The sequence below is a fragment of the Pollicipes pollicipes genome, unplaced genomic scaffold (genome assembly GCF_011947565.3).
Source record: "Pollicipes pollicipes isolate AB1234 unplaced genomic scaffold, Ppol_2.1 Scaffold_7262;HRSCAF=8765_pilon_pilon_pilon, whole genome shotgun sequence".
Lineage (NCBI taxonomy): Eukaryota > Metazoa > Arthropoda > Thecostraca > Pollicipedomorpha > Pollicipedidae > Pollicipes > Pollicipes pollicipes.
In genome coordinates this window covers 17,076,771-17,086,893 of record NW_023597055.1, presented here as the reverse complement: position 1 = coordinate 17,086,893, position 10,123 = coordinate 17,076,771, and the positions used below count along the sequence as shown (strand labels likewise).

The window sequence follows — 10,123 nt, the reverse complement described above, 5'->3', positions numbered from 1 at the left end:
CCAGGGTAGGTCCGCAGATGATGCAGCTGGTCAGAGCCAACCGAACGCTGACAAGCATGCCAAATGGTGAACCTGCATCAGATAAACACCAACGACTCAAGTCAAACAATGTACATCAGTAACCAGCGAGTAGTTTTCAGGAAGGCCAAGCTAAATGTTCACAACTTTTCAACTTTTTAGATTAGACAATACCACAGGGACGCCACCTAAGGAACCTTTAGGTGGCCTTTAACCTTTAGGTGGCCTTTTCAGAAACTGAAAATTTCAGCTTCGGGAAAGATCCATCTCATGTCATAAGCCTGGTGAGGGCCTATTGCAGACTCGAAAAGAGGCTTATCGAACTCTAAGAGGGTCAGTTTCAGATATTTGAAAGAACCAATTGTAGACTCAGAAAGGGACCGTCTCAGGTCTGGAAAGTCTTCGCTGGTGGTCAGAACGTGACCACCTCAGTTCCAAAAAGGCTCATTTCAGTTCATATTCCTAGGAAGGGTCAAATCAGGTTCTCAAAAGAAAGGACAGAACAGAACCCTGGGTTGGGGAAAGGGGCGAAACTGCCTCGTCGGAGCCAGAGTCCAGAGCGTTGTCCTGATTTTAAAAGACCGTCGGATTTCGGTTTCCTAAATGTCAATAAATATTTAAAACAAACTTCTCGTGGTAAGTCCTGCTTAGTCTTTCCAAACTTTTGCCTCAAGGTCGAGAAAATGCGTATTTCCTTGTACGAATTTGGCCATATTGGGGGACAACAACCCAGCTGGCAGACTTGTCCCTCGACACCACTTAAAAGATCAAAGGATCACAGGATCCGATCGATCCTTATATATCGATATTCGATATCGATCCCGTCGATATTCGATCAAAGGATCCCATCAGCATGAAATCACTTGGGATCCTGAATCTACTGCTTGAATTCACGCACATGTCTGTCAGCTGGACCTCTCTCTGGCTACAGCCTTGCTCAAAAGGGCCATCAGAGACTTGTGCCAGGCAGAGGCTCACTTAGGCTCAAAAGTGATGGGGGGGGGGGAGACCCAACAGTCAGTGTTCGGAGGCCCACTTTGGGGTTCTATTCGCCCGCCTCTCACCGGAGAATGGTGATCGATTCTCTGAGTACTCAAGGTCGCAGCATCCCAAAGAATGAATTTGAGTTCAAGCGCTGTTGTTAAAGGGGCAGGGATGCTATTATTTGGAAGCTGCTGGGGGGGGGGGCAAACCAAAGGCCTGACAACCTACCCCCCTCCCCCGCATTTTCCTCTCACCAGATTTAGTCTACCTCATTCTGATAAAAGGCAAACATGTTTTTTAATTTTGTATGAGTTATAAAAGTATTTAATTTAAGCGGCCTAATAGTCACACAGGGGTAGATCCACGGAGCAGGCACTGGCACGCGCTACGTCTCTTCTGATCCGCAGGAAAAGGTGCTCCTTTAGAGGCCACTTGAGGTTGCTGAAGGTGCTCTTCTATGGGGGTCGTGGGCGGAAGCACGAATTTTGATTATGTGAGACGGGGATAGGACTAGTCATATAGGGCTTAGGTCATCCCCGTATTCCAGAGCTTTCCACTTTAGCCTCAAAAACCATGGCGTGTCTTATCGCCCTAGGTGTGTAAAGATTATTGCATGGTTTGTCCGCTCAGTTGTTGCGATTGGTATTTGGTGACGAGAACAGCCACGGCTTTTTGTTACGAGCGGAGGAAGGGTTCTTGTGTTGGTAGATGCCTCGTTATACGCGAGAAATGTATGGAGATCTATGTATCTGTATCTATAAATGTATCTGATCTGATCTATGTATCTGATCTATAAATGTATCTAGGGAGAGGCAAACGTTCTGCTACATTAACGGATCTAGTTAGCTATCCAAATAATAGTAAAAAAAAATAACTAGCTACCGGGTTTGAGGGCCAAGCCATCGCCCTAAATCACAAACGCTGCTCCAGTTTCTTTGTTGTCCTTGACTTAAGTCGAAGTGTCCACTCCATTTCTCTGCAAAATAGTGCTGCATTATTCGGGTAAAGATTTTCGATGACATGCAAGGGGTGCCCAAAACGTTTTGGTCTCAATTTGACGCCGTACCGTGTTAAACCAACTCAATTTATTGTCCATGGCATCAAGAGTGACATTTACTACACTTGTGTGGAGCTTAGGCTGAAAGCACGCCGCTTCCATTAAATGCCAAAACATGCACCGTAAAACCAACGATGAGAATGAGTTTACTTTCATTGTGGTGTACAGAACACGTACTATCAATAGGACTTCCACGTGCCTGGTTGCTATCAACACGGGTTTGGGTCGGAGATCAATTTGGTCTCTGCCCCTTCCGAAGGTTTTCTGAAATGACCGGCGCGGCGTAGCCGTTCTAGCGTTTGTAAGTGTACAGCTATATATGACAATGACATGTTTCTTTGGGGAGGTAAATATCCGACTACGTTAAAGACAAAGTTTTGGTGCCCCTAAGCGGCGTCGAACTTTGCATAGCTATGGACAATCCAATGATCGGTCTTTGGGCAGGAAAGTTTGATAACATGGCCAGGTAGCTAACATTTTGGTAGACCAAAGTCAGGCCAAGACTTCCAGCAAAGACAGTTCCTGTGGAATCGCTCAAACTGATGTCACAACGCAGTGCAAAAGAGAGTATCCCACATTTTTTATTTTTCATCCATTATTACATCAGACACGTATGGTTCGAAGAGTGACGTGAGTTTTCTCCAAATCCTTCTAAATAGCTCAGAATTTCCATTTGAAGCAGGCAGCCCTGCGGGAGCGATGCCATTTGACTCCCTGCTCATCAGTATGAAAGAAAAAAAATTAGCGCCCTGCTTTTCCGAGGTATGTGTTGCTGTAATGTTTACAACACATAATGTGTCAAAACGCTTAGGTAATAGATGCTGCAAAAGCTTGAAACACTATTTAGGCAAAAAGTTTCGCGAACACAAGGCTATTATTTCGCGAATTTAACAAACCTTAAGCTATGGCTTTGCTCCCCACGACGTTTATCACCATAGCTCTTTTCGAGGCGCACTCTGGCTGCAGGAATGAGAGTGTCACATAATTCATGCGACGCACTGGTTCAAACAACAGCCATTGCGCTTTTCGGTAACAGGTTCCTGTCAGCTGGGCAAATCACGCGTTTTTTGTTGTTGTTGTTTTGTTGTTGTTTTTTTGCTCCAGCCGAGTTGCGCACGGTGGTTGTTATGACAACGAAGGTCACGGCTGCCTTGAAGAAGCGTAATGCTGCTAAAAAGTGTTGGCAGCGCAATTTGGACTCCAAAATTATCAAGACTGAAATCTTCATTATGTATTGACGGTGATGCAGTAGCAGTACCCGGTGTCCGTTATTAGACGTAACTAATCATGTAGTCCCGCTAGGTTATGTCTTTGAAATATGCCCCACGTCCCTTTACATACTCCTTTTGAAGGAATCCATTCATCTCTTAGATAGTTCCGTAGACAGTTAGCCAACTGAGGTTAGGATTATGACTAATGCCTTTGAACTTGGTTAGTATAAAGGTTGGACCGAGAGCAAAACCAAACTGCTTTTCACTAAACGTGCTATAAGCGATAATTTGTTACGCTCCTTTCGAATTTCTTGATTACAGGGACGTCGACAAACATGTAATCTAGACTTTTTGCAGGTCAGAGGAGGACACTGACCTAAAATGATCCGTATCAAGAGATTTTTGTCCGACCGGTACGACACGAAATGAACACCAGCAAAACTTTGCTTAGAGCATGTATCTCGGGGCTGAAGTGGTTGTGTAAGGAGGTCTGGGAAGTACTTCGGATACCGAAATGGAGTTTGACTATCTTTGGTCCAATGGTCACCAGATATTTTGATCTCCTCTATCTCAAGATTTGACTTAAGTTAGCTTATGCACGGGCCTTTCTACCTTGTCAATTTAGTGTTTCCGGTTCTCTTGCTTTTTACCTCAGTGGTCAAACTGAGCCCCTCACCTACTGCGTGCGTCGCAATGAAATAGCTCTATGTCAGCATTACAACGTATTAACAGATCAACATTTACGCATTATTAAATGACTACGCACTGTTAAATGAGCATTTTCTGCTGCGCACGGCGAAGCACATCTCCTTTGCAGTCTGAAAGTTGCATTTAAGCCCAAATCTGTTAATTCGCTGAAAATCATAATGGAGTGCAGTGAAATACCTTGAATTATGAGGACTACAGGATTCCCGATGAAACAACAATTTCCTGTATTTTTGCCGCAGAAAGTGTGAGGCGAGTGTACGTGTAAAGATGTATAACAACAAAACAAATGTTATTATTAATGGTGGCATATGTTTATCCGAGTTCAATGTTCCTGGCTGATTTCTAGGTTACAGGTGACCTCCTTGAGAAATAAGGTTAGTGATGCGACAGCTAACGGGCCCTGACTTTCGACGAACCTGTTGGCTGCAACGCGCGAAATGATCGTAAAAAAACTAAATTGCCGCGAATAAACACCAATCCACATCGCCGAAGCCTAACCTTGGTAGACCTGAGATGGACTGAAGTTATGCTGACCACATTCGTGATGTGGCGGAACGGGTGGCAGAGGCTCGTCTCGGAGGACAAGCGCTCACACATGACTCGCCGAAGAAGACCATTTGGCCGCTGACTTGACATGTCAACCTGACCACAGGGCGCCGAGAGTCGTGTATTTGTGTGACACGGCACAGTGAAGATTTTTGCGTGCTGTTTGGACAAACGCCCGAAGCAGAATGGGTCTGTTAAACTTGTATTGCAGTACTGGGAGATTGGTTGGGAATGCAATCAAGCTATTATTTTCAGCAGAGAATCCTATTCAAAATCTTTCGTAGCGATTTGTTGTTTTCCGTCATGTATATTGTACACCCGTTTCATAGCTTAATGTTTAATCTGGAGTGGCGATGCCTCAAAAAATCATATTACTGAATTCTGCGCCATTCTGTTACCCGATTTTTTTTTCTCATGAGACCATGCAGTAAATAAAGTTGGAAATCAAGCAAAAAATGACGCTAGGTCAGTAGCCTTCCATGGGTAACAGACAGAACGACACGTGATATGAAAGTATCCATGAGGACATTCAATCAGTGGCGTCAGTATCATGCTAAGTGTGCGGGAAAGAGCGTCTGGGGTTATATCTGACTTGCAGAAAAGCACGTAATCTAAAACCATTTGACCCCCACTATTTAAAATTAGCAGTCATTTGAGGAAGTAATTTAGGTTGCGGGCATCACGCTGCCCCGCTGCATCCTCCATGATAATGTCAATGCAAAGTAGATAAGAAGATAGTCTTTACAGAAGATAGTCTAGATAGTCTAGATAGATAGATAGTCCACAGAAGATTGTCTTTGCATGACAGTTACCTTTTACCCACGCTTTTTGCAGCATTCCAGCCAAAAACATTGGGAGCCAAGCCAACGTTGGGGTGGGAAGGGAGGGGTAGGGCTCTCACAACGGGACACAGATCGACGCCCGAATATTTGGGTTTACAAGTGTTGTGGTCTCAGCGGCTAATTTATCATTCAGCCTGAATGAATTCTTACCTCTGCTTATGTTGTCCTTGTGCTAGAGAGTGGCGCCCAGCACAGTGCTAAGGTCTTGAATTACGAGTGTCTTATTCTGGATAATTTCGTCGTCCAGCTTCTCAGACTCATCAAGCGGCTTACACCAATGCACATTGTATTTAACTTAACTTAACTTAACAACTTAAAATACATTCGCATACACATGTATTTATACGCAAACGTATGTTGTAGACACCGTTCCAAACCTTTCAAAAACCGACAAAAAGCCCCCTGCTGAGAGCTGCTTTTTTGTTCAGATAAACTTACTACAACTCAGTCAGCTACCCCGCTCCCCAGGGGCAGGTTTCTGCGGCCATTTTTACCTTCAGCGTTATGCTGGCAGCGAAACCCGGCCCAGATTCCAACTCCCGGCTTGGAATGCGCGAGACCCTAACCTGTGTCAGCCGAGGCGGCGGCGGCGGCGGCGGCGGTTGCGGCGCGCGCCCAGACCGAGCTCCAACAAAAAGCAGACGGTGGCGAGCAAGCAGCCGGCCGCCAGCGCCAGGAACGCCACGCTCAGGTCGTCCATGGTGAGGGCGCGCGCCCCGGCCCGGTCGCGGGCGGTGCTGCCCACGTCCACGCGCATCCAGAGCTCTACCAGGCCGCCCTGGAGGAGGCGCAGCACGGCCCGGTCCAGAGCGGGACGGAAGCAGGCGCCGGCACGCACCGGCCACGCCAGCCCCGTGCGGTAGAAGCGCGCGCGCGAGATGTAGTAGCGCTCGCTGTCGGGCCGCTCGGCCACCGACTGCCGGAGCAGCGCCAGCTCCTCCACGTAGGCGGTGTTGGGCTCGAGACGGAGTCGTCGCACGCGGCCCTCGACCGGAAAGAAAGTGAGCTTTTCGGGGATGCGGGCGAGCACGGAGGAGGTTCCACGGAACGTCTCCAGGTACTGGCTGACGGCGATCTTGTCGGCAGACTTGACGCGAAGGTCGGAGAGCGCCAGCGCGTTCAGGCTGTCGATCGGCGTCGGGTACTGCGGCACGGACAGCTTCGACGTCAGCAGCGTCTGGTAGCAGATGGTCATGGTGAGGCTGAAGCACCACCAGGTGGAGACCACGAGCCGCGCCGCCGAGCCTGCCGGCTCGAGCACCACCGCTTGCTCCACGATGGCGCCCCAGACAAACGTGGACGCCTCGACGAGCCGCTCTCTGGGCGACCGACCGGGGACCATCGCCGGCAGCAGCGCCATGACTGCCGTGCCGACCAGCAGCGAGCACAGCAGCACCAGCCAGGTGGTGTTGCTGAACGGCGTCACCAGAACGAGCCAGCGCGGCAGCGCCGGCGGCCGCAGCATGAAGAACGACACCGGCTCGATGTGAAACGGGTACGTGTAGTCGACGGCGGCCTCGCGCTCGAGCGTCACCGAGATGTCGCCGACGGCCAGGTCCGCCTCGCCCCGCACGATCATGCCGATCACACCCGTCCAGGATCCGTTCGGCATGCGTGCGCCGAACAGGCCGTCGTTGCTGGCCGGATGCACCATCGAGAAGTTGAAGCCGTAGCCGCGCGCCACCGCCTCCAGCATCTCCGCCTCGACGCCGACGATTGCCGACTGGTCATCGGGGTTAGCGAACGAGGCGTACGGGGTGTTGGACGCGGCCGTCGAAGTCACGCGGAGGTGCTGGCCGCGCAGCTCGACCCGGTTCGGCCAGAACAGCCGGCGGACGGTGTCGCCTCTGGCCGAGTCGTACAGCAGCAGCGGGCTGAGCTCCTGCCGCACACAGTCGATCCGGTGCCCGAACACGGTCACGTTGTCGGGCCCGTTGCCGATCATCACCGACGAAATGGTCTGCGCGTGGTCGTAGTTAACGAGCAGCATGCTGGCCGAGTCGGAGATGCTCCTCTTGCTCTCCACCACCACCAGCCGACCGCAGCGGTTCCCCCAGGCGTCGAGGAAGCTCTCCGGGTCGAGCGGCTTCAACTGCCGCCAGTTGGCGTCCCGTAACCAGAAGATGCACACCTTGGTCACCATGTGGCGGCGATTCACCGGCCGCGGGCGCTGCGCCCAGTCGCCCGCAAGCTGCACCAGCTGCACGGAACGCGCGCGAGCGTGCACGGCCTCCCACACGGCGCGCACGTAGCTGGGTGGCCGGTCGTGCACGACTGCCACGTCCTCGCCGGCCGAGAGGGTGGCTAGCAGCTGGCCGAGCCGGCCTTTGTGGCCACAGAGGCCGCCCGAGAGCAGGGCCAACCAGCCGAGCAGCAGCCGGCCGTCCGGCCTCATGGCGCCACCGCCGGCCGACGCAGACTGACGCCGCCCGGCCGACCGGACCGCCGACGAGCGCTGCACCAGCGGACGCTGGGCCGACGAGCGCTGCACCAACGGACGCTGGGCCGACGGACGCTGCACCAGCGGGCGCTGGGCCGACGAGCGCTGCACCAACGAGCCCTGGACGGACGAGCTCCGGACCAGCGGGCGCTGGACCGACGAGCGCCGGACCTACGGGCGCTGGACCGACGGGCGCCGGACCTACGGGCGCTGGACCGACGAGCGCTGCACCAATGGCCCCTGGACCGACGAGCGCCGGACCTACGGGTGCTGGACCGACGGGCGCCGGACCTACTGGGCGCTGGACCGACGGGCGCCGGACCTACGGGCGCTGAGCCGACGGGCGCTGCACCAGCGGGCGCTGGGCCGACGAGCGCTGCACCAACGGGCCCTGGACGGACGAGCTCCGGACCAGCGGGCGCTGGACCGACGAGCGCTGCACCAGCGGGCGCTGGACCGACGAGCGCCGGACCAGCGGGCGCTGGACCGACGAGCGCTGCACCAGCGGGCGAAGGTGCCACGGTCTTGGTTCTCCGGACCGCAGCAGGTGTGACGACGGCTCACTGTCGTCCGCACTCGCTGGCAGAGCGGGTGTGAGACTCCCAATGCACTCTCTGACGAAGCAGGTGCGAGGCGCCCAATGCGCTCTCTGACGAAGCAGGTGCTCTCTCTGACGGAACCGGTGTGAGGCGCCCATGCACTCTCTGACGGAGCCGGTGTGAGACTCCCCATGCACTCTCTGACGGAGCCGGTGTGAGACTCCTCATGCACTCTCTGACGGAGCAGGTGTGAGACTCCCCATGCACTTTTTGACGAAGCAGGTGTGAGGTTCCCCACACACCCCCTGACAAAGCAGGTGCGAGGCGCCCCATACACTCTCTGACGGAGCCGGTGTGAGACTCTCCATGTTCTCTCTGACGGAGCCGATGTGAGACTCTCCATGCACTCTCTGACGGAGCAGGTGTGAGACTCCCAATGCGCTCTCTGACGCAGCAGGTGCTAGGCGCCCCATGCACTCTCTGACGAAGCAGGTGCACTCTCTGACGGAACCGGTGTGAGGCGCCCATGCACTCCCTGGCGGAGCTGGTGCAAGGCTCCTCATGAACTCCCTGATGGAGCAGGTGTGAGGCGCCCATGCGCTCCCTGACGGAGCCGGTGCAAGGCTCCCCATGCACTCCCTGACGGAGCCGGTGCAAGGCTCCTCATGTGCTCCCTGACGAAGCAGGTGTGACTCTCCCCATGTTATTTCTGACGGAGCAGGTGTGAGGCCACCATGTACTCCCTGTCGCAGCAAATGTGGGGCTCCCCATGTTCTCCTTGACGGAGCAGGTGTAAGACGCCCCCATGTTCTCCCTGACGCAGCAGATGTCAGTATCCCTGCACTCCCCTTGCACTCTCTGACGCAGCAGGTATAATGCGCCCCATGTACTCCCCGACGGAACGGGCGTGTTGACGACTTGGTGCTTCCTGTGTTCCCTGACAGCTGACGCATTGTGGCAGCATGTGGCAGTGCAGCGGGTAAGCAGCGCGTCTGGGAAACCAGAGGTGCAAAGTTTGCCTCGCCACAGCGCCCGCCCTGCCTGTCAGGGTGAGAGGCATGCGACGCTATGTAGCCTCAGCAGCTGTTTGGTCGTTTTCCAACGTCCAAATTACAAATGTGAATACTTCCTTTTTTGCCCACGCGCTACGTCTGATCAGTGATGATTGTGCAAAATTAATTTCGCGGTTGTTAACATTTCAGGCACTGGGACTTCACGACGCACTTCGCTGCTGAGGCTATATGGCGCCGCCTGCCTTTCTCCCTGGCGGGAGAAACTAGGGTGGGCACCGTGAGAGATTGAACCGCGTACCTCTGGTGTTCCAGGCGAGCTGGTCATCTCGCAACCAAGGCATGGGTAGTGTTACGTGCCGGGACAGGTAAGGAAGCATTGCCATTTAATATATTCAAAGCGTGAGCATAGTCACTGCTGCAGCCGTTCGCCCTCTCCATAGCTTGGCATCATCCACACCACCCACTGCAGTGTTGATGTAGTTCGCACAGCCTGTTGTCGAAAACTTGTTAATGTTCGATCTTCAGGTACCACGAATCAAGACAATGTATAACCTCTGTCCATGTCTGAGATGGCTTTATATGCATTACCACGTTCCACCCAAGTTTATCGGCAGGGATCCACTGCAAATCTATTACTTATTACTAACTATGATACATGCTTTCACAACTTTTTAATGAAATGCTTGCGTAGACGATCGAAGGCGTCGTTCTTTCTGATTGAATTGCGGTCGCACGCATTCATGAAATGCAGAGCACGCCCGCGGT

At 53.0% G+C, this 10,123-nt stretch overlaps 1 protein-coding gene across 1 annotated transcript; it reads right to left on the bottom strand.

The window, feature by feature from the left end:
• Window positions 1-5,927: 5,927 nt before the first annotated feature.
• LOC119113510 (glutamate receptor ionotropic, kainate 4-like) lies at window positions 5,928-9,683 on the bottom strand. Its single transcript, XM_037237814.1, has 4 exons — window positions 9,657-9,683; window positions 6,346-7,650; window positions 5,988-6,282; window positions 5,928-5,932 (listed from the first exon to the last, which is right to left on the bottom strand). Exons 1-4 carry the CDS (start codon window positions 9,681-9,683, stop codon window positions 5,928-5,930), a joined length of 1,632 nt encoding a protein of 543 aa, XP_037093709.1.
• Between the last annotated feature and the right edge of the window lie 440 nt (window positions 9,684-10,123).

Coding starts and splice junctions, on each gene's coding strand:
- LOC119113510 (XM_037237814.1), bottom strand. CDS start 9,683: ATGACCAGCTCGCCTGGAACACCAGAG. Junction 7,651..9,656: donor GCTCGCCTGGAACACCAGAG/GTACGCGGTTCA, acceptor TCGGCCGGCGAG/GACGTGGCAGTCGTGCACGA. Junction 6,283..6,345: donor TCTTTCCGGTCGAGGGCCGC/GTGCGACGACTC, acceptor CTGCTCCGGCAG/TCGGTGGCCGAGCGGCCCGA.